Source organism: Saccostrea echinata, unplaced genomic scaffold (genome assembly GCF_033153115.1).
Source record: "Saccostrea echinata isolate AGI-Se365-2 ecotype Australia unplaced genomic scaffold, CSIRO_AGI_Sech_v1 ptg000009l, whole genome shotgun sequence".
NCBI classification, from domain to species: Eukaryota; Metazoa; Mollusca; class Bivalvia; order Ostreida; family Ostreidae; genus Saccostrea; species Saccostrea echinata.
The window spans coordinates 28,684,929-28,710,707 of NW_026889758.1; the positions used below are offsets into that span (position 1 = coordinate 28,684,929).

Sequence of the window (25,779 nt, forward strand, 5' to 3'; positions counted from 1 at the left end):
TAGAAATTTAAGGTAGCTGATACTGTTTTCAAACAAGGAAATAGGGGTATACAGATGCTATTCAAAAAGAAATAGAATGAAGTATTGGAATACTAACAGTATAAAAATTCAATATATTACACGTATTGCGACATATTTTCATCATAAATTACGACATCAAAATTTTAAAACAATCTATAATTAAATAAATTGCCCTAACCAGCTAAAAATGCACATTCACATATTAGTGAAAAGAAATTCCCAATTATTAAAAGTTTTACTAAGTAAAATATACTATGTATATGAAAAATAAAATAACCTAAGAGAAGCCATTTTACCCTCAAACACCTTCAGACAAATCATATCTAATCTAACACATTGTAAACAATAAAAAATAATGTACATTAAAAGAGCTTAAAGAAGCATTCAATAAATGAAAATGAATGTAAATGAATATCTGATGAAAATCAGTAGAACTGACTTCAGAAATGAAATAAAAGCTGTAAAATAAAACAAAACTGATAGAGGAATGCTGCAAAAGAAATACCGAAATAAAAGACCAAGGCTGGAAATTAATCGTGCATATTAACATATCATCAAAGCATGCAAATTATTAATCATGCAGATTTACAAGTCCCACAGCCACTAAGCAGACATAGCATGCATATAAACTGGTACCTAGTGGGGGTTGATGGCTTTCTGTTGTGAGGGAGGGTCTGAAAACCCCTTTGACTTGGGGATTCAGCTCTGGGGGGATCCTTCTGGGTGGGACTTGTGGCAAACTCACTGGAACTTGAGGAAAGTCGGATGTCCAGTTTCAGACTTGAATTGGAATTTAGCGAATCCCTCAGATGGAAAGACTGTTCACTTGAACTGCTGGATAATTGAGATGGCTGATCTTCAGGTGAGAACAGATTCTCATTTGACCCAGAAAATATACTGGCAAACTCGGTTTTGAGGAACTCCATACTCAAGGTCTCGGTGGAAGTGGTGAGGTCTGTCTTGTGTCTCTGATACAGATACTCAGACGAGTCCGAGGATGTCTTACACAGACTGTGGTGGGAACCATTCAGTGGGCTCAGCAGTGGGACAGACTTCTGTCCCATTAGGGCCTCCTTTTGTCTCTGTTGCACATTTTGTGTGGCCTTGCAGGCCGCCTTGAGGGTATTTAATGATGTATATCGGCAGTTAGTGAGTAATGTGGTGACACCCCTGCCAAAAGCAATCAATACCAGATACACAACCCAGTGCATACAAGTCATATCAAGTAACCTCAGTGCATAGAGGTCAAGGTCAACAACTCTCCTGTCTTGTAAATCACTCACAGGATAAATTTACTGGTATATGGAAGAATTGTCAACTTTATATATATGATAAATACAAATGGTTAATAATGACGCCATGATTATGTGACATGTAACAGCATGCATACTGATTGATGAACTGATGGGTGAGATGATGTCTAAATGATAAGATCCAGCAAATGGTTAAAAAAAACATTAATATTTGGATGACAGATAAAATAACTACTCTATAAGAAAAAGTTTTGCTTATTTGTTAATTAAAATTTAAATAACATCTATATGTAAACAAGAAAAAAAAAATCTACTAATTGTTTGGTATGATGATATTGAGATGAGTGATATTGTTTCTACCTATATTACAACGACTGATGAATGAGATGTCAAATTGACAAACAGAAAAATTCTAATCTTAGCAAAATAATCCAATCCTCCAAACCATATGTCCCTTTTCATGTCCACATGTTCAAGTATTTTCATATTTCATGGACTACTGTGGAATCATTTTAATTCTTTGGGGGAAGGGGTTTCAATCTTTGTGGGCTACCAAAATTTTACTGGTTCTTGGAGACATAATTTCATGAGTAATCAATGAACTTACGTTGTATACTGATAAAGATAGCTTGTTGGGATGTAATTCATGGGTAAAGGTGACCAAGGAATTCCACACAGACTAGTCCCCTATGAACAATGATTCCACAGTATATTTTAATTTACACCCCACAAAATTTAGTACCAGAAACAAACTGATATATACATGATATCTGTACATACTTATTTAAGTTTATTCAATATTTTGGGCAATCATAGTTTGGGCTGCTTGGCACAATTATAAATTAATGCTTATACATGTAGTATTTATTTCTATGTAATCAACCTTTAAAAGGTCATATTATTCTGGCAATGATCATAAAAGATCACACTATAAACTAGGAAAAAGGTGCCCAAATATGAACCTGCTTAATTAAGTACACGTACAGTAAGTCATTTAATGGTAAATGAAACCTTGCAAAAAACCAGTTATAAAAGAAGTCCTGATTGTAAGAGATGTATTTAATAATACTGTACCTCGGAGTTCCGTCTAACAGAGGAGGTATCATTGTGACCTTCACCGTCTGAGAGGTTCTCAATAGATCCACCATATCCTCATGACTGAGATTGGTCACAGCTACTTTACAGATCTCCACCAGGCGGCTACCCTTCAGCAATCCCACCTCATGGGCAAAACTGTTCTTTTCTACATCAGTCACAATGGCATCAGCATTGATGTGGAAACCTAGCTGTCCCAGGCCATTCCTTTTTAGGGTTTTTTCCTCAGTCTAATTATAAATATACACATGTATTTGGATTACAGTAAAACTTGTTTAGTAAGAACACATATATATCAAATTCATGAATATAGCAAAATTAATATGGGGATGCCAGGCAATACTCTAAACAATTATTAAAAAATTTTTATGGTTATAACTAACTCTTATATAACAAATTTATAGATATAGTAATTTTGTGTCCTGTAGATGTTAAAAATGATGAAATTTACAATTCTTAAAATATTGAACTGACTTTAATTTTCCTTAAATATTTAAAATTATGAAATTCAGTTTATCATAAAACCTTCATTATTCAAGGTATGTTTTGTATAAATGCTTCCCTAACATATTCAGTGTCATACTTGAAGTAAAACATATAAATGTATATTGCTAATTCATTATAATTATATACTTTAACAAATTCCTTATATATATAACAAATAACATGCATAGCAAATGAAATTCAAAGGTCCCCAGGATTTGCTATAACCAAGTTTTACTGTATTAAAAACCATGAAACAAAAATGTAATCTATTACATAGCATTCAATGGGAAGTAAATTTAATCATAATCCAGAGAATGTAAGACTAGAATAAGACGTATTTTTTATCAACTATCAAAAAGCTTTTTGCATTGTATTTTGGTCCTTCAAAGTGCAATGGTACAAGAACAATAACTCCTGAAAATCAGCAGCATTCTGTTAACTTACGGGACATCCAGGTGTCACTGCCCGAAGCCTGCAACAGATCTCGTCCGTTTCCTCCATCTCACCACTGAGGAGCCGCACCAAAATACTCTCCTCCTGATTGAAGTATATCTTAATGCTGAAAATTAAAATAAAAACTCTTGTAAACAGAAATCATTATAATAAAGTTTCTGATTATGAAATGTTTGAAAATAGAATTCTGTACATATGAAGTGGAACTGCCCACCTGTTTGCCTGAGCTGTCCAGCCAATAACTGCCCCACAATGGACTGTGAAGATGACACTTTTAGAGCTTTCCTCTTCAATGACCAGGACTTCTGAGGAGATAGCCAGGACAGAATCTACCTGAGAGCCTGAACCAAAGTCTTCAACCTGTAATAAACACAGGTGAATAGTAATCCCACTCGCTTTTCAAGTTTCATGCCCAGGATGATTACTGTATGTGTACATAAAAAGTGGGCTTCATATTTTAACAGCTTTGGCACAGACAATGATGCGCTAATTCATGAATACTGCTAAGAAATTATTTATCAATACAATACTTGGCATGGACATGTGTAGCGTTAATTCATGATTACATCAACAACTCCATACCCCGTGATTACACTAAATTTTAAATATGCCAATTTATGTACATGTACAGTATTTTTTTCATTTACTTTTAACTGTCAGTCATTACAACTGTTGCTCAATTATACAAAATCATGACCAAGGTTCAACACTAAGGTAGGCCACTTATCCAAGACAACTTAAAATTGAGATTGGGCTACTAAATAAGACATCAAGCTTGCCACACAGGGTCACCAAAAGTTTGTTTATCAAATACTCACTTAAACCATTATAAAGACTTAGAAAAGAGAAATGTACATGCATAGCAAATTTTGAATTTGCAAGCAAGATTTAAATACTGTTTGAAATATTGCCGTCAGATAAGTCGCACTGTCCAACTTTGTTATGGCTCAACTGTTTTGGTCCAGCCTATCAATAAATCTCATGTGTATCCTTATCAGTTCAGTGTTTGAAGCTAGGATGTAAAAACAAAGAATACAAGCAATGCACTGACATTGACAATTGACAGGGAAAAATGTAGAATATATGAATTTTTCTTTCAATAAGGAAATAGACAAACTTATGCCCTAGAATACAGCCAAAATGGCAAGATAGGGCATATGTTTTCAAAAATTCCCAGGGGAAGCCCCCGTACCTCCACTAGCAGGAGAGAAGACCCCCTTCTGCACCCCTCCATCATCAGACAACTAATTAAATAACAGGGCTAGAAGGGTTTCAAAGTTGCTAGCCTTGAGGGCTATTATGCCTTAAAAATTAGCGTCCACCTCTCATGTCACCGAAAGAATAAAATACCTGTACATTCCAAATAATGGCACCTGTGGCATACATATCTGGAACAACTTTTTGTTTCACTTTATCTTTCTTTCGACCACTTCCAAGGGAAAATTTACCTACATAAATAACAACACATTGCTTAAGAGACCTCTTTCACGGTGTCAATGATAACATCAATATTAAAGAAATGCCTATCTTAAATGTTGTTAACATATGAACATTTTTAAAATTAATTGATGCAACTTGCTTAGTTTGGAAGAGTCCAGAGTAGTTGTGGTCACATGGTTCTGAGCCAGATCTTTGAGGTATTCGGTTCTGGTGCGAGTTGCCATGGCAATGAACTTTTCACATTTGTGAGCTGCGTTTTCCGCATTAATGACTGCAATAAGATACACATCAAATCACTAGGCATACATTTTCTCTTTATAGGTACAATCATTTGTTTAATATGCTACAGGAAAAGTTATAAAATTGAAAATGTTAACATTAATCTGTTATTTGATTTAAAACCTGATACTCCTCCCAAGCTCACACTCTCCCACTGAATCCACTACTTTTAAAAAAGGTGAGTCTGTGAGACATGAATTAGGAGAACCAATTTTTCTGTATGCCATTTTTATGTGAGAAAATGGCTAACCTTTAGCAAGCAGGAATTCAGCAAACTGATCTGATCTTGGGAACATGGCATTCTCTGGGATATGTGGACCAAATGGGGGGACATCTTTGGATCTTGTGACAGCAATACTGAAACAGAATCAAGCCTATTGATACATAAATTCATGTCCAGTTTGAAATAACAAAGTACAAGTGTGCATACAAAGCAAAAAATCTAGTCCTATGTTCTCAAAAAAAGTAAGGTGTACGGCATTTCAGGATTTAAATCAGGTTAAATCCTCTGAAGTTTTTTTCATTCTAGTTAATATGACAGAATATATGTTAAATCTGAACAACAAACCTGTAGCGGACATTTTCTGTACATGGATTATGAGCTCGAACAATGATGAAAACATGTTGGAATTGGGATCTGACTGTTTTAGGAGTGAATGGCTGAGCCCCAGGCTCTTGAAAGACAATGGTTACAATGTCATTTCCAATGTGTCGCTTGCGTAGTAACTGAAACACAAAAAAGAAGTATTACTCTATGCTCACATCATTGCTTCTCTGAAAAAGCAGTTCAAATACTATGTATTACAAATCAAAACATGAGGCCACAATGCTTAGTTGAGTCTCTATGGCCCTGCTGTTCTTCATCAGCAGATTTCCCCCTCATAATTCCTATGTAAAACTTTGATCACATATTGTGGTCCCACCCTACCCCATGAAGTTGATTTAAATAAATTTGAATCTACACTACCCAAGGATGTTTCCAAATAAATATGACTAATCATGGCTTTGCTGCTCTTAGGAGGAAGATTTTTAAAAGATTTTTCCTTTACATTCCTATATAAAAGTGATTGCCCATTGTGACCCCACCTTATCCCCAGGAGTCATGATTGAATCTTCATTACCTGAGGATGTTTACATATAACTTACCAGGGCTTTGCTGTTCTGGAAAAGAAAATTTTTTGAAGATTTTTCCTATAAACTTATATCACATATTGTGGGTGCACAATACCCCCAGGGGTCATGGCTAGAAAATCTTGAATCTACATTAACCTGGGGATGCTTCAATATAAATATGAGTAACCATGGCTTTGCTATTCTGGAGAAGAAGATTTTTAAGATATTTTCCTAAGTATTACTAGTACATAGAGGTTTTGTATGGCTAGAAAAAGACAGCCTCAAACTGCTTTTAAAAATTGTATTTCAAGTTATGCCTTTACGTAAAAAAAAAAAAGAAAAGAAAAGAAATAAATTAATTTTAAAAAATCCTACCTACCAACTCTACTTTTTATAAGCATTTAGAACAAATGTAGTTAACAAGTATATTTTCTTAGGACTAGTATTTGTAACTTTTAAAGTGACACTTAAAACTTTATATATACTTCATTATTTAAAACTTCTGATAATAACTAGTAGTCAGTGTGATATCCAGTGGTCAGTTGATAACCAGTGGTCCATATGATAACCAATGATCAGTGTGATAATCAATGGTCAATGTAATAACCAGTGATGAGTGTGATAACCAATGATCAGTGTTGATAAACAGTGGGCAGTGTGATAAACAATAACCAGTGATCAGTGATGATAACCTGTGATCAGTCTTGATAACCAGTGATCAGTCTTGATAACCAGTGGTCAATGTAATAACCAATTGTCAAGTGTGATAACCTGTGATCAGTCTTGATAACCAGTGATCAATGTGATAACCAACTGTCAAGTGTGATAACCTGTGATCAGTCTTGATAACCAGTGATCAGTCTTGATAAGGCCAAATAAAAAAATATGTGTGGTTCAGGTTACCCGACCGTCCCTATTTTATACCCCCGACCCTAAACTTTTTTTTGGACAATTTTCAAATTTCCGGAATTTTCCCCGATTTCCCTCATTGGCTCCATTATTAGTTTTAGTTTCAGCAATGGTGGCCTTCTTTGACAACATCGTTTCAACACGTAGTACAAGTGTTTTGTCAGTTACAAATGTCACCACTTAAAAGGAAGCAATAGTATTATCTCACCAATATCACCAATAGTTAATTCAAAAACATTCAATGATATTTTTGACGTTTGTTAAATCAAAAAAAAAAAAAAAAAAAAAAAAAAAAAACCTACCTACCCTAATTTGTTTGAAGGTGTAACCGGAACCACACATATTTTTTTATTTGGCCTAACCAGTGGTCAATGTGATAACCAACTGTCAAATGTGATAACCTTTGATCAGTGTTGATAACCAGTGATCAGTCTTGCTAACCAGTGGTCAATGTGATAACCAACTGTCAAGTGTGATAACCTGTGATCAGTCTTGATAACCTGTGATCAGTCTTGATAACCAGTGATCAATGTGATAACCAACTGTCAAGTGTGATAACCTGTGATCAGTGTTGATAACCTGTGATCAGTCTTGCTAACCAGTGGTCAATGTGATAACCAACTGTCAAGTGTGATAACCTGTGATCAGTGTTGATAACCAGTGATCAGGGCTAATAATCAGTGTCAGTTTGATAACAAGTTATAAAAGTGATAACCATTTAATACCTGTTGAGTGTTGTTTGGTGTGTAGGGCAGCATGGTTGACACATGGAACATGATTTCACTATTGTTAAAGGTGGTGTACACTGATTGCTGCCCTGTGGAATCGGCTGAAACATAAAACATGTTTACTTATAAATGGAATATTCCTACATTTAGAGGCATCATAACATGTCATAATTACCAAAATTAATGTGCACAACACTCATGTCTGCATGTCTTACTTTTATTATCAAGCTGAGCTCTGTACTTTTCAAAACCTTTCAGTCTGACTTTCTGTCCAATACAGCTTAAGAACTCCTCAAAGGCAGGTCCAGAATGCTCTGTATATCAAATATATAGAGAATATGAGAACACATAAGGACACCATTTAATTATCTTAAATAGAATGCAACTTCCTAACTTAAAAATCTGTATGGTTTTCTGAAAATATTTTAAAAGTTGCTTTTCTTTGAAATGTGAGAGTAAATAACATGAAAAAGTTTCCCCAAACTTCTGTTATGTAACAACTTCAGCTTCAATTAAATCATAGCACATTAAAGATTCTCAGAAGGGAGCTAATTCTACCAATCTTGGCAGAGTACAGACTCTTTTTACAACTGCTGTGCTGTCAATGACTTTACAATTACCTCAATTAACTGATAAACCCCCTCAAAAAGATCTTCAGGATAAAAAGCTTATTAAACATGAGGGCAGGGATTCGATAGGAATTTCACAGTCTTCCCATGATTCATTTATCATCAGAGGAATTTGATTGTAAGACATTCAAAAACAAAGGATAACCAAATCATTCTAAAAATGTAGCAAATTTAGAAGTGGTGTGATTATGTAATATTATCTTAAAAGATAACTGTTTCTAACAGAATGCTATATGCAAGATTTTTTCATGAAGAATACATAATCAACATCATCAGTTGGAATTCAGCCAGACAAAGCACACAGAAACTTCTGGTAGAAGAATATATCTTTTCAGAACTTGGAATTTCATAGAAGCAAAAGAATCTGACCTTTCAGTCATGCCTGAATCAATTAATATTTTTTTCTTTTTACTGAGTTCTGAAACTGGTGATTGAAAAGGAAATTATGGAAAAATATCAAGTGCTGTGCATCTTTCAGTCTTATCTAAACTTGATATTTAACAACATATCTCATTTATTCTATTTCGATTGGGGTGTTCAAGAATTCACAGCCACTGAGTATCCCTCCTCAAGTTCCCAGCTATTTTTGTCTATATTTTGAGATGTTCAGTTTTTAGCTATATAACAGACCATGAACTGCTGGGGAGAATTTCATCCCTGGAGGAGTGTACTATAGATGATAATGGTGCATTCTACATCTCTACTGTATTGTATTCATTTATAAGAATGTGTCATTCCTGGAGATTTCTTTGGTGACTTATATTTCTTTGTTGATTAATTTTTTTTTTGAAAAGTAACCTCAGTTTTAAAGTTTCAGAATTGCAATATGCATATCAAATCCAATTCCTCTCAAATGACTCAATGAAGTACCAGTAATTTAGTTTTGATGATTAACTATAATAATCATATTCATATGACAGAATTTTCCCAAATACATTCAGTGTGCCTGTACTGGCATTTGCTTTTAAGCATGTAGACCTGCAGTATCTCCAAATAGACAGATGACACATAAAACATATCTTCCATTGATGTGAATTGATGTGTACTAATTGTAATGAACTATGTCAACTTCTAGTCATAGCTTATTTGTGAATGGAAAAACTTAATAATAACATTTTTAATAACTTTGCTAAAGGGTCTGGACATAAACATTGTTTTTAAAATGAGAGCACTTTAAATCAATTAGTATGATCCTGTATTTCAGCTTATTATCTGCAAACATATCTGGGTGTAATCATTACTGATTATTTGTAGAATCCCCCCAGGCAATAGGGACAACCCACAACTTGATAAATGTTGGTGATTTTATGCTTCATTGAGTAGACATCATGAACAGTATTATATTACACTGCCTTGCCTTGAAAATTGAGTAAAATTCAATTTCAGAGAAATTCAGACTAAACACAGTCTGTCAAATGATATTAATTCTAGCCACTTCCAAATTACTGGGTTTATGACACAGAAGTTTATACAGTACAAAAATAATGTTTATGAGTCAAATTTTCATTCTTTTTCTTCTAGCACCTGCTCCTGTGCCACTATTCAGTAAGAAAGCTGTTTATTGTTTGCCAGATGGCAGGGGCAAAGACAAAGGACATGAAACACAAACACAGAAATCTCCAGAGGTCACTGACTTCAATCAGTCAATCTAATTAAGAACTGAGGCCCACATGAACAATCTAATAATTGAGAAGAAATGTGTCAAGTTATATGTAGTGTACATCCCAAGAACTGCAGGGGCTTCCTGAAGATATGGATAATTTGCTTTATACTGCAGTATGGCTAGAAGAGAATGATCAAGTTGCTTAAAATTTACCATTTATCTTCAAGAGGTCTAAAGAGGATCTGACTTTGGTAAAATAGACATTTTAATCTATTTCCTTAGTAGTTCATCCTTCTTCATGCATATTGATTTCAATAAACTATATATTAAGCTTAATCTATGATTGTTTTTGCAGTATTTGAACAATATTTGTTTTCAATCATTATTTTAATTTGTGTTTATCACATCTACTGTCTATAGTTTAATGTTCACTACAGTATTCATATCACAACAAAAGCAGAGTAAACCAGAAGTCTCTGAAAAGACTGTTGCTCTGTGTGAACTTATAATAAAGATGTATCTTAACATAGTGTACTTGAGTTCAGTCTTATTGAAATCAGGCCAAAAATGTTGCTGTAGTATTTCTAATGAACTTCATAGAAATTTTTAGTCAGAGTAACCAAAGCAACACCATTTCTCAGAATCAAAATCCAATAAATAGAATTATGTATCTTAGTGTTGTCTACTTTTGTCCACAAAGTCTACCTGAACCAGAACTGTAGGATAAGAAGCATTTTGAAAAAAACAAGAAGTCTGTGAGCCAATGCTCACTAATAATACCCCCGCTCTGATGTGAATACACAAGTTCAGTTATGGACAAACACAGTGATAATCAGGAAATTGACATCGGATTTGTAAAAACTGAATCCCAACATATGGCATGCCTAATCAAAGAAAAAATTTCAAGCATCTGCGATGAGTAGTTGCTGAGAAAACTACGACCAAAATTTATTATGTATGGTACGGACAGACGCACGGATAAACAGGAAGTTGACATCGGATTTGTTCCAAAAATGAATCCTATTATATGGCATGCCTAAACAAAGATTGTGCTAAAATTTCAAGCATCTGCAATGAGTAGTTGCTGAGAAAACTACGACCAAAATTTGTTATGTATGGTACGGACAGACGCACGGATAAACAGGAAGTTGACATCGGATTCATACAAAAATGAATCCCACCATATGGCATGCCTAAACAAAGAGTTTGTTAAAATTTCAAGCACCTATGATGAGTAGTTGCTGAGAAAACTGCGACCAAAGTTTGTTATGTGTGGTACGGACAGACGCACTGATAAACAGGAAGTTGACATCAGATTAGTACAAAAATGAATCCCACCATATGGCATGCCTAAACAAAGAGTGTGTTAAAATTTCAAGCACCTGTGATGAGTAGTTGCTGAGAAAACTGCGACCAAAGTTTGTTATGTGTGATACGGACAGACGCACGGATAAACAGGAAGTTGACATCGGATTCGTACAAAAATGAATCCCACCATATGGCATGCCTAAACAAAGATTGTGCTAAAATTTCAAGCATCTGCGATGAGTAGTTGCTGAGAAAACTATGACCAAATTTTTTTATGTATGGTACAGACAAACGCACGGATAAACAGGAAGTTGACATCGAATTCGTACAAAAATGAATCCCACCATATGGCATGCCTAAACAAAGAGTGTGTTAAAATTTCAAGCACCTCTGATGAGTAGTTGCTGAGAAAACTGCGACCAAAGTTTGTTACGGACAGACAGACAGACAGACGGACAGACAGACAGACAGACAGACACACAAGGGTAAAACAGTATACCCCCCTCTCCTTCGGAGCGGGGGTATAAATATTGACAGACACACAGCTATACAGATGGATAGATGACCAGTAGAGCTCTGACCAGGAGAGGTAAAATGTTACACCGAGTACATTACCATTATTATACATGTCCTCTTCTGATGATTGGCCAGCCTTACAGTACATGATTCCTACTTTGTACGTCTGATTCACCTGAAATAAATCAGTACAATGCTACTGTTACAAGTAAGTTTACAGATTAAATACAATTTAACTTCAGTATCTCAAACAACGATATCTTGAATACCATGTATGTGTCGAAGTAATTTGGAAGTCCCAACAACTTATTCTTTATGGTATTTAAACCGCTATATCTTGAATCCTCAGGTAACATCGAGTTCAAGATAATGAGGTTTGACTCTAGTAGCAAATAGGAAGCACTTCATAGAAATAAATATTTGCAATAATATATATGTAATACCTATTTATTCAACTGTTATGGCATTTTGTGTATTTCACTCAACATTTTACCTTATGTCTAAACCTCAATGCTCATTTGGTAACTGTAAATATTTAGTAGAGTGTATGTCTAACTTTCTTTTGGTCTTTGTATACGTACCCCCTGTTGGTCAACTTTGAGGAGCTGATCCAGGGATTTTTGACTGGATAAGGCCAACTTAAGACAGGAAGTCTGGAGATCAGGGCATATGTACTCAATAACATCTTTGACAGTTGTTGTCTTAGATCCCCCCAGCCGGCTAGCTGAGGTGGGGATGGCCTCCTCCAATATAACACCTCGTAGTGTGGTAAGCTGCAAAAACCATGCATACATCAAAAATAACTCTGAAGGACTTTTAAATTCTTATTTACCAATTGCTTACATGTTATTGATACTATTATTGGTCCCATTTACATAATTTTTCTCTTACTTCACTAGTTCTAACAATGACTCGAAACTGGTTGGAGCCATAATCTGCACGTCCAAGGTTGTTTTCCCGATCCTCCACTTTCTCTTTCCTAATACTGATGGCAACAGGACCAACATTATCATCAATACCAAAATAGTTCTGGTGGTCTACAAAGACGAGCAAACACTGCCAGCTTGTCAAATGAAATTTACACAACACAGAACATTATCAGATTTCAAAGTCATGATATTTATAGATGAATCAAAACTAGTAATGCACTACAAGGAGGCACAAGACCTCAAAATGCACCCTCTAAAGTTCCGGAGTCTTATAAATGTGCATTATGTAATAGATCAAGGTGATTTTAAAAGTACATACTTGTACTTTGTAAAGTATCCAAGTCAAACTTTCAGGTAATTTTTTTTTTAGGCATTTGCTATTTGTTTTACCAAACAGTGGATATGTGGTTTGCTGTCATTGTCCAAATACAGGTACATTCATGAATAAACATGACGTAAGTATTACAATACCCACCAAGACATTTGTAGTTCTGTTGGGGGTACTCCAGAGCTCACAATGAACGGCACCTAACTCAGGGATAGTCTAGGGTCAGAGATTAGGATTAATGTGATAATGTGTTATTACTTCACTCTGTGATTGTGTACAAAACAACTGAAGCACTGATCAGAGGGGGATTCAATGATAGAATAAAAAACCTAGATCTTCTAATGCAACTTTAATCCCTTCCTTTTTAAAGGGAGTTTGTTTGTCTCCAATATACTTAGAAAATTGTCTGCTTGACATGACATGGAGATTTAATGCCTTTATGCTATAAGCAGCATTGTATTACACTACTGGAAGCTACTTGTATAGCAATCAGGAACTCATATATCAAGGTTAATTAAAACTAATACTTCTCAAATCTCAATACTGACAATTTAAAAAAAAAATGTTCTTCATCTTCAAAAGGTATTTTACATGTAGAAATCTTAATTGGAATTGCATTCCACAAAAACTAATAAGAACATGAGGGTTATTCAAATAAAGAAAACATAGCATTATTATCTAGAGACAAGGAATGCTTAATGTAGATCTAAGAAAGAAATAAAATAACTAGCTCAATTTTCTTTCCGCTAAAATGTTAACCTTAGTTTCAACCTCATAAACTGCATGTTAACCTACCACAGCTGGAATGACTTCATGAGTTTATCATGTACATAAATTCTATTTGATCTGCTAATAAAATACACCTAACATTCCTAGATGGGGACTGTTATTTGCTAACATTCTGTAGATTGCAGGGTATTGGGTTTAAAATTCTCTTCAATAGACCTCTGTTCACTTACATTTTAATATATTTTCATACAGAAAAAGAAGGAAATGGAAGAGAATACATCTACCTGTAGACTTAATGATTAGAGGTTAGGATATAACAGTTAAACTTCAGGAAAGTATCGGACTAAGTGGGGGAATCCATGGAGGTTGTGTGAGAACCACTGGGATAAGGGTATCTAATTTCCCACTAATTCCACAGATTCTGAACAGAATCAAATACCTCACAAAATCTACCGTAATTTTAACTATATAACCTGAGGATATTGCACTGATGGCTCATAGTACATTGATTAAATGACTGATCATTCTCTGTTGATTCTTTGACAATTTGATTACTTTTGTGGTTAATGTGTTTCCCCCCCATATTTGATTGATCACAACAATAGATACATGTTCATACCCTCCAGATCAAACAATGAGAACAAAGTTTTTGTGTTTTAATTGTTATGTCCATAAATCATAATAAATCAGCTGATTGAAAGTATTTGAAATTATTAAAAAATAAATCTTGTAACTCAAAAATTTCATAAATTAGATATTTTGAAGTTCTAAACAGTGTACACGGTTTCAACAAAAAGTTCTGTAATTATTAGTTTAACTGTGCAGTCAATTTCTGGTCATTAGTCCTTGGACAACCCCCATCTATTTCTATCCCTTAGTCCATCCTACAGAATCTCCGATAAATGATATTTTTTATTTGAAGAGAAAGACACATAAAAAGGTCTGAATAATCCCCTTTGTGAATTGAGTAGCAGATGTCACATTCCTGGCATACTTCATACCTGGCTATTGATTTACACGGAAAACCCACCACTGCACCTATACATTAGTGCAGGAAAAATTTCTCATTTTGAGACATTGACTATCTTTTTATTCTATTATTATGGCAAACTTTCATAAGAACACAATCTCTGAAATATAAAACTAACTTCAAATACATAAATAATTCATATAATTGTCCTTGACCTTAGAGTGCACTGCAGTGAGACTGTTACTAATTTTAAATCAGCAGGTGCCCTGACAGCTTGTTTGCCCCTCCCCGATCAACTCTTCCTGAGATCCTTATAAACAGGTGATACTACTACAGAGAGGCAGTGTTTACTTAAAAAACATGAAGCTCAGTCTGAACTGGAGATTCCATAACAACTGTTTGTATACCTTAGTCATCAAAATTACTGAAGACCTACAGCAGAGGGGAATGTTTCAAAATATGTCTGTTTGGGTTGCAATTCATTGCAACTGATTTCCTGAGAGTTGTTTCTTCCAGCACCACTTATATGTTACATGTAAACATATATGCATTATTGTGTAAATATTGTGAATATTATCTCCATGTTTATCAAACAACATGGTATTTAGTGACACCAAGGGCTTGTAGCTATCACAATTTATGAATGAAATAAATGCACAGGTGAGAAACATTATATCTACCTAGTTAACTAACTAGTAAAACTGGGCGTGATGTGTGGCTTCCATTAATGAACATAGATGTCTTCCAAAGAGACATAAAAAGGCTCCCAATTACTTTGTTCAACACTGCTTTACAGCAATTGCAGGACATTTTTATGATGAACTACACTTTACACATGTCATATACATGTGTATGTATGTATGTACAGGTCTACTAAGTGTGTTGAATCTGATGACTGCCTATCTGCCTTCATTAAACTTTTCAAGCTAGACATAATTTAGAATATAATTATATATTAAATACTTAATAAATATATATTCACCTAGATATCAAAGGTTTAGATCTTTGACAATAGAGTATAATAGTCTTATCCTTGATACCTACCATATCCATAAAAGAAATGTCTATAGTAGCTGGCACCATGGTCCACATACTCAATGACATGGCCCCGGTGTAATACCACATGAGGGAGGATAAGTCCTGTAGGAGTTGGTAGAGAGTCTAATATAGACAAACCACAACATGCGGGAGATCTTGTGGATGTTACTGCACTAGTTCCTGCAGGGAGAGTATTATTATTGTTTTGGTTTGACAATTTGCCTGTCACATTTCGTCCTAAACTTATGGTTCTTTCCTCTTCACCACCCAGTTCATTTCTGAAAAATGGACATGATAAAACGAGAGCATTTGATTTCCCATCCCCCTCATCAGTATCAGCAGATATGTCTGGGGTGTCCTTTTCCCCAGCCATACTACTTCGCACTTGTCCTGATGCTGCAGAAGCACCTGTTGAGGTATTTTTTGATACATTTGAATCTGATCTTTTATTGATCACCGCTTGTATGTCAAAGCCCAAACTTTGACAATCATAGTGAACAAATGTCTTTTTTCTTAGTCTCTCCTCTCCTATTTCAGAGTTGATTGAGTCCGTCATTTTTGTACCAATTTCAACTTCTTGTTTCCCTCGAAATTTGTTTAGAATGTTGCCTGTTCTCGAGTCATTAGTTATGGATTTTGATCTAGTTTTCCGCTCTTTTCCACCTTTTACTTTCATGCTCTTTGAACGAGGACTTCCATCCACTTCCTCTCCACCTCCCCTGTCTGGTGCAGTGGAACCATTAGAAAATTTGTCACTCCTTGCACCTATTCTCTCCCTATTACTGTCTATCCTGCCCCTCAAGAACTCCTGCATCTGAGCAGGTGCAGGGCTTCTCTGATCCAAGTTTCTATGTCCAAGGTCCTTGACCATTGCAAAAAAACTTGTATCACCACTTGTACTAAGTACATCCAATGACGAAGTGCTCCCATAGTCTCTTCGCATGGAGCTATTGTGAAAATCGGCAGCATCATCAAAATCTATGCTGTCCATTTCTAAGTTGCTATTACTTCTACTCAAACCCTGACTACTCCTTTTGCTACTAGAGTTTGATTCTGGAGACTTGGATTTTTCTTTTGTTCGAGATTTTGCAGATTTCCATTTAGAGGAATGAGTTCCATGAAATGTTGCACGTTGACCCCCTCGGGTGAAACTGTCATTGTGTTTCACAGTACTGTTTGATGTCCCCGAGGAATCCTGAAATGTCACACCTCCCTTGGTTCCCCTGTTTTGGTCTGGGTTGCCATTGTGGGATGTATATATTCCATTAATATTTTCCACAGAATCATAACCTTCAGTTTTCATTGGTGAACCTCTTCCCTGATAAGCAGGAACCACACAGTTCTTATAATAATCCACAGCTCTCTCAGACCGTTTTCTTATAGTTTCCAGAGGAACACGCTCAGAATTTGCCATATTAGTATCCAGAAAACTTCAATCCTGATAAACAAAATATTCACACATTTCTTTATAATCACACATTAAAACAGTATTCCCTACTGGAAATTAACATTTCCCAGTTGCTTCCTTTCTATGAGAGAATCCAACAGAAAAAGAAGAGGCTGTTCATCAAATATTTATCATCCCATTAACAAGTCAATTCAACACTCAAATCCATAATATCACAGATAAAAACTATCTAACAGAGCCTTCAAAGTCTGGTCCATGTGCCTCAAAAATTCCATTAAATTAGAATTCTATATTATTTAAATCCTTCCTTTATCAATTCACTATCTCACAAAGAAACACTGACGTCTGGAATTCTCCTTCTCATACTAAGAGTTCATTCCCATTCCAATCTGCTCTTGTTTTGGAGCGTGCAACATGTGTTTTGGGAAGATTTTTTTTTTAATAGATTAAAATAAATGCCTGTATTCCATCATGGGGGAGCACAACTGACTTCCACTTCCTGAAACCTTCACTCTCCTCCAGTGATACCCTCCTTAATGTGTGTACAGCCTGGCCTGTTTTTTCCCTCAGATGAGGTCCCCTGTCTCCAGCTGTCTGCCATGCTTCCCTCCTCGTCTTCTGTCAGTCAAACCTCTACCAGTGGTCAATACTTAACTAAAGCTGGCAAAAATCTGTAAATAGAAATAAATTTCTTGAAATTTTTACCTTGTTATACTACATTTAGGATAATATTCATCAGATCTTAATTGTTCTGCATGTGAGTACGTTACATTTGATGATCTACCTGAACTAATGAAATGCCAACATCACATGATCTGCAATGCAGTGGAATACACAATCAATATTTACTTCCACCACACTGAATCAAAAGCACAGGCATTTGTATAATGAAAAAATATAAAAATCTGCTAGGTACATACATCATACATGTACCTGTATATATACCAGTGCTCTATGTAGGATCTTCCATACATTGTGATTGGATACACTTTTTATCTGCTGCATGGTTTCTGTTCCCAAGAACAGAAAACACAAAAATTGGATAAAAATCATTATATCAAATCATAAACAATGGGAGTTTCTTTTAATCACATTTTTTAAAACTAAAAATAATGGTTGTTCTCTTTCTTATTTCATCTATCTTATGCTGCAGAACATCAACAATATTATGCTGCAGAAAATAATGCATTCTGGAACAAAAGAAATGCACTTTTAAGTTGTATCTTTTATCAAAGACTTGCATTATTACAAAGTTGAACTCCGTCTTCAGTGAATAGCTATGAAACATTTATCAATTAAGCGATACATGTATCCACTTGATGACGGGGTAAACATTTAAAAAAAAAAATGCTTGAAATACACATGCATAAATAATTCAAAAATGATATATACAAAAAATTATATCTTCACTTCTGCTTTTTGTTTTTTTTTTAAATTTTGGTTTGGTGTGTCCAAAATGAAAGTGCATTGGTTAATCAACAATTGTCTGAAATTTAAAGAAATTAAGATGCATTTTTAATTGAGAATATATACCGCACATGCACATTTTATCATAACCACAAACCAACAATTAAAATCAATTCTATGACAGCTAGTTCACCCAGGCAGTAATTCAATCCTACAAAGGATTAATGAGGAGAAATTATGAAATATTTATGCATAAATATCTCTGAAGTTTATATTTCATAATATCATATTTATGAATTAATGATTGACTACATATGACTAGTATTTATAAATACATCTACTAAGTAAATGATGCAAACCCTGTCATTTTATCATACAATACTGGTATACATAAAAGACTATAATCATGATAATGTTATGTTTGGGATATTTGGCTTTCACATTTTTTTTTTACATAATAGATTCACTAGACATTTTCTTCATTCCAATATTATAATGATAACATACATTAATATCCTATGTATACCTTTTCTCATTTCATTATCTGATAGAATTGAATAATTCTTCATCTAGAAGTTCTCAAGATAAGATTGCATTTTGATTATCTTTCCATGCCAACTCATGAAAGTGATACTTGAGGAGGGAAAAAGTACATACCATACACGTAATGATATGGACAATGAATATTCAATTCACAAAGTTTAACCTTACCAAATGGTAAAAGAAAGGAATAGCTCAAAACCATATGCAAATAGCACTCATAGTAATTGTAAAAGAAAAAAATCATAATATAAAAACATTACAAAGTACTGGCCACAACTGGGTATATGATCACATACCTAATATATATCACTGAAAATCACAGGCTGTCACCCAAACACTGAGCACAGTATGAATAATTCATATCCAGTTTGAACATGAGAACATATTGAATAAATTTATTTAATGTGATTTTACATCACTCGTAAGAAAGTCCTGGGAGGTGACCATAGATCCTGATACACGACAATGAGATGACTTCACATTCTGTCATTACATGGCCACACTCTGGGTCAATCAGGACAATTCACTACAAACTGTTTCAATTGGCATGACAATGATTTTTCCCTTGTATTAAAACCATGAAAATGTTATATCATACTTTAGTTATGACATTGCATATTTTTATCTAGATACATGAGCTTCACAAGTAACAAGAACAAGACAGGAAATGGGCAGTATAGTAAAAATTTAGCATGGGTGAATGTACTTAAGTGTGCAAATCTTAATAACACATGTAAACCAAAGTGGACAGCCTATCACCTCTTCCCTTGTCCTTAGAAGGCATCATAAACTCCCTGTTAAACCAACACATCAGCTTCAACACCAAGTGGTATTAACACATCTACATTATAACACCCCTAGCTCTCACACAAAAGTTAACAAATAGAAAACCTATATGGCTTTTCAGCATTGTGCTTTAACACAGTGGGTCTATTCTTTCCCTGCTTGATTATATTGATGTTGACACATCAGTGATAAGGATCAAACAATTTCTCTAGAATTGTGGATCAGACCTACCCACAATCTGATAACAATGCCAGTTCCCAAACAATGACCCCTGTCCGTGTTCATTTGGAACTCCTTTGAAGGGCTCTATAAAATCACTCAAAAGATTTAATTGCCTCTTGCTTTATGATACATGTAATGAAAAGAAGGCAATTGTATATTTTAATATACATGTACATCTTGTTCATAACACGATACAGTTGTATGCTTGGTGGCTGAAGAACCCCACACAGATGAGATTTCATTGTAAAAATGCAACTAAAGAAAGTAGATACAAAACTATTATACGTAAAAACTATCAACTGATCAAACCTATAAGTGTTATATATGTCTAATGAGTAAATTAGGCAAAGCTTATTATGATATAGACACAAAATGTGTTTACTTGGATTGTTATGACAGGCTGTAATTAATTCATGTCATGGTCTTTACTTGACTTCAGTAAATGGACACAGTGACCCAGGCATTTAGTCCACATACAACTATTGAATATTTATACAAACAGGAATGATAAAAATCTACAAAATCTCCAACTGTCAACCCCTAAAACAAACAAATTGGCTAATATTGCCAGTGAGTGTTTTCATCAGGAAAGCCCTGATTGACCCCCTGTTGAATTTACGATCACCCAGACTAGTAATGATGGGGGCCCTTAGGGTTAAGAAATTGATCTGCTCGTCATGATATTGCTATCTTACATTAGACATCTCCATACTCCACCAGAATTGTCTGTCTATAAACACTTCACACCCCAAGTCTGTGTTACATACTCAAAAGTGAAAACATTAGATCCCCTCACACTAAACAGAAACATGAGATCAGGCTAAATATAAATGTATGTAATCAAAATCTTTCATTATAAAAACATATACCTTAGAAAGCTTTCTTCTAGCACTTTTGTAAAACAGCTCAGTACAAACTTCTTCTGACATTCAGCAATCCTGAAAAAACATAATGACAGTTGTATACACAGATTTTAGAACATTAATTCGGTTTGAATTGAGATTGAACATGTGGCCTCACTATCACTGCATGCTGAGAGAGTAGAGAGCTCAGACTGTCTCTTTTCTCTCTCTAATCACAACATGAAGCATCAAAGATAAATCTCTCCCCATGACAAGTACACAAATCCACTTTATAAATCCCTACCATGAACAAAGTTAAGTTGTTCATTCTACAAAGAAATTTTTCGCATCCTTTTAAATGTAGGGTTCGTGCTTTGTTACTGCAGTGATAGCGTATGCACAGGAGCTATAGCATTCCAACATCTGTCACCTAACCTTAAACACAGTGAACTGCAAGGGTCAAGATATCTTTAGCCGAGATTGAATCATTTTAAATCAATGATTATTTCACCTTCTGTTTTTATACTTACCAACTAAATTTTCAAAAGAATAAAAATCCTCTAATAGGATAAGAATTCTGTTCAGAAAGGAATAAAAACAAACACAGGGATTTAAGATTAGGAACTTTCCGTCCTGCTTTGGTAACTTAGTCACACAAGCTCCTGTACAGGCCGAGAGCTCCTTACAGCCCGAGGCCAGAGCGAGGTTTGATTATGGATCAGCTATCAGTGGGCTGTCCATGAAGGTGGTAATCTTACATCAACACAGCCTTACACACATTGATCAAAATGTTGCATGACTATATCCCTAGTAATTACACAATTAACACTATCAGACACCCAGACCACTGCTCATTAACTAAAACAATCTCCTGTCTAATCAAAATGATATTCTTGGAATGTTGTATCATTTTCTCAATCACACTCATATTTTACTGTAATACAAATATTGCTCAGTCCAACTATAATAATTAAACACTGGACTACACAAAATATGTTAAAACTGGATAAAATAACATGCTCCTACCAGTAATTAAATAGTCCTTCATATAATCAACGGAAAAGGTAAACATAGCACTGATGAAACGCACATTCCACACTGTAACAATTCTTATGCAAATGAGACCTAAATCACTCAGGCAAAACATAGCAATGTTTTCTTTTTTCATGATGTCATGCTGGGATTTTTCTTTTTCATTGTGTACAAATGGAACACACAATCCCCAACCTTGCAAGGGGTTTGTTTGCACAGAGAACATAGAGGATTTTACTAGATAATTTCTTGATTAAATACCACCTGAATATATTTAAATATCTTCATTTAGGACACTTCTGTTTTCTCTTTGACAAGATGTTACCTGTTGGGACAGAAATAGGGTCTGATGTTACTGATAGTTAAAACTCCCATTGTAAGAGCACAGTACACCAATATATATATTTAACATATCTGCTATGATTTGATCCACATGCATCTATCAATATATCAATATCAAATATAGCTTATCATGCTGTCTCTGTACAATACACTATATAACAACACAGATGATAAACATAAATGGTTATGATTTCTGGTTATGAAGTGAAACTGAACAGAGAGGACAATATTAGTGTTAAGTGGTGATTGTGTCTGTGTGATGAAACAAAGCTCTGCAAGAAACAAGCCTCAAAAAACACAGTAAATAATGATTGTGACAGGGGATCTGGTTTATTGTACAATTGAACTAGTTTCCAAAGTCTTCACAAGTTACATGTTACAATACAATATGTAAAAAAGATGTTTGCAAGGTTATACATATATATTAATTGAATATTTGTATGAAAAAAAAGTGTTATCAAATACCGGTATATTTTCACAGTGACAAAACCGGCTTTATAAACAAGTCTTTTTCATTTTATTATATGCCACGTTAAAATGAGTATCTAATTAAGGATCATCATATTTGACATTGTTTAAAAATAAATAATACCTATCTCTCAGTACTATTTTTACTAAATGCCCTCTTCAGGTCTCTGACAATTTTTTTTAATTTGAAATTTAAAATAAAAATAAATCTCTAGGTATTCAGATATATCTTTGTGATATATATATATATACATCACAATATTATACTTTCCTGTAAATAACTTGTTAAAAAACATTAATTGTTACCCTCTGACAGATGAAACCACACCCTACAGAGTGATAGAACTTTGGAACAGTCAACATTGCTTGACAATGGTTGAATAATTTCAAAACAAGAGGCCAAAGGGCCTTAACAGTCACCTGAGTATAATACTGTAACAATATTGTAAAGGATCCATAGAAGTACAAAATAAAACCAATTCTACTACGGTTATTGCAAAGATCAAAGATTATAAAGAAATGCTGCAGCCATTTTTCTCCAATAAATCACAAACATCATCAACAAATTACCCCGGTATCAATAATTTTTAAATTGGTTTGACCCTAATTTTGACTGCTCTTACTAGGAAAAGGACTGAGGCCCCTTTCAATTGTGATGCAAATTAGTGGAGAACTAGTTTACCTGGGATCCTCATACTTTTTCTAATGCGTGAAGTGCAAATAAACAAGAAGTAGCAATCAATTGTGACATAATGAGGCACTTATGTTGACGTTGACATCTACTTCTCTGTATAGGAGTTTGTGCTATATTGCCCAAAAGCAAGAGAAATAGGACAATCAGTGATCAACAAAATAAGGCCTAAAAAAAATATTGTTTGTTTGCACTTGCCGAACGACCAACTTAAAATGTGCCCGACCCAATTTTTTTTCACCTATTTATCAAGAGTTTTCCCCCTCAATTTAAAGTTTTTTGGATATCAAAACTCCGTTTAATTTTCCTATCATAGAGTTTGAGGTTTTATTTTCATATATGTCAATTAGGTGCTTGAATTAAGTGTAGAGTGCAGGTACAAAAACTTTTTCAGAAACCCAGATGTATAAATGCTCTCAGAGCTTTTCTAGCCAAAGACAAACTGTACAATGAAGTTATTAGTAAGATGAAAGAGAGCAATGCATGATTTCCAAATTCCACATCTTCAATAATTTTTACAAAATACATAGACAACCATGGTTTTACAGTTGTTAAGTTTGAATTAAAGTTCGAATATGAAGTGTATTTTGTTATGACAGTGAGACATGCGCTTCTGATTGGGTTATAAAATTCTTAGTTTTTATAAAAATTTATGCATAAAATACATGTCTTATATGACTTTTTTGATAGACTTGTTAAAGAATCCATTATATCGCATATCGCTTTATAAAATATGGTATCATATCCTATAGGAATTTTTTAGCTCAGTACACATCCCTACTTTAAATAGATCTATTTACTTACTTGTTTTCATTAGATCTTACTTGCTTATGTTTTCATTAGTATAAATTATATGCAACAATAACCAGAATTTGTGAAAATTTTGTCTCGCTTTTGCCAAATACTATTTCAGGAAAAAAATGTGTCACAAAATTTGGTGATCTATAGTATGCACTCAGTTGAAGATTTTCAAAGAATTCATGCATTTTCACTAGGCCTGAGTATCGCAAGCTACCTAATGATACAGTATGTATCCTGATACAGTTATGGGATACAGCATGTATCATGATACAGCTGTCAACAATTAAATTAAGTAATATCTTTACATATTCTTGTTTGCTAACCTCCACAATTATAGAAAATATAAAAAGAATATCTTGATACCTCTAACCAAAGTTATTTATAGGTAGACTTGTAGTCTTAGCATTGCATTTTTTCATTGCTACCTTGTTTTCAATCATTTTGTAACATTAAAATTTGTTAGTTTGCATGTAGAGTTTTCAAATAAGACAATTAAAATTAACTTGTACTGTATCATGATACATACATGTCGATATGATATGCGTATCATGAGACCTTGCGATCAATACAATTAATGTATCGCTGTATTGTTACACCTCTAATTTTCACAACAGTTGAATTTCATTATTTCTAACACTGATATCTTGAATACCAGGGATAAGTCAAAGTTAGTTGGCAGTCCCAACTTTTGGCAAGCAAGTTTTTCTGCAACCCTACAGTTTCTTAGATTGATCTCCAAGAAGTTTAGGAACTTCCGAAGGGATCAATCTCCTAAACAGTGGACATACAGAAAACCTTGTTAACCAAAAGTTATTCCTTTACAATTATCTTTATGTGGATTTATATTTATAGCCAAAATAAAAATTTTCATTTCTGCACTGTAAAGATTTATATCCCATTTGGGATATTATATCCAAAATGGGCTATCGTTCCATTTTGGTGATTGGTCCCAAACTGTTATAAAATAAACTTATAGAATTACATATGGAAACTGAAAATAATCTACTATTTGACTTGTTATGCTTAGCATTTAGACTTAAGTTATCTGTATTATATATGGCAAAAATACATATTAAAATCGAAAATACATCGATACTTGTTTTTCAAAGCAATCTATGCCTATGCCATGGAAGTGTTGACTAGTATCAAAACAGTAAACAAGGCACAAATTAGTGAATGATCGGCCATGAAAAACAGGTTTTTCTAAATTCTCTTTTTAAATGCTTAAAAACAAACAGACATACTATCTCCTGAAAGCACTACAATTATAATTAGAATGTGTTTAAACTTACATGTGGTTGTAACATTGTTACAAACTTTTTATACACCAAATATCCTCCATCAATGTTTAAGTCACGTGACTCAGGTAAGTTCCGGAAAGCGCTACCTTGTGTGTAAATGATCCACGGG

General features: G+C 34.3%; 1 protein-coding gene across 1 annotated transcript in view; it reads right to left on the bottom strand.

The window, feature by feature from the left end:
- Positions 1-21,872, bottom strand: part of LOC133182163 (signal-induced proliferation-associated 1-like protein 2) — a 32,517-nt gene extending 10,645 nt beyond the window's left edge. The window contains exons 1-16 of the mRNA XM_061316898.1: positions 21,566-21,872; positions 21,063-21,131; positions 15,834-17,906; positions 12,725-12,870; positions 12,415-12,606; positions 11,933-12,008; positions 7,993-8,091; positions 7,775-7,878; positions 5,596-5,753; positions 5,278-5,384; positions 4,888-5,019; positions 4,659-4,756; positions 3,523-3,668; positions 3,300-3,414; positions 2,349-2,599; positions 658-1,191 (exon numbers count right to left, since the gene is read on the bottom strand). Coding sequence (XP_061172882.1) covers positions 658-1,191; positions 2,349-2,599; positions 3,300-3,414; positions 3,523-3,668; positions 4,659-4,756; positions 4,888-5,019; positions 5,278-5,384; positions 5,596-5,753; positions 7,775-7,878; positions 7,993-8,091; positions 11,933-12,008; positions 12,415-12,606; positions 12,725-12,870; positions 15,834-17,241 — 3,566 coding nt within the window. The 5' untranslated portion in view covers positions 17,242-17,906; positions 21,063-21,131; positions 21,566-21,872. The remainder of the gene's footprint in view (positions 1-657; positions 1,192-2,348; positions 2,600-3,299; positions 3,415-3,522; positions 3,669-4,658; positions 4,757-4,887; positions 5,020-5,277; positions 5,385-5,595; positions 5,754-7,774; positions 7,879-7,992; positions 8,092-11,932; positions 12,009-12,414; positions 12,607-12,724; positions 12,871-15,833; positions 17,907-21,062; positions 21,132-21,565) is intronic.
- Positions 21,873-25,779: the final 3,907 nt, after the last annotated feature.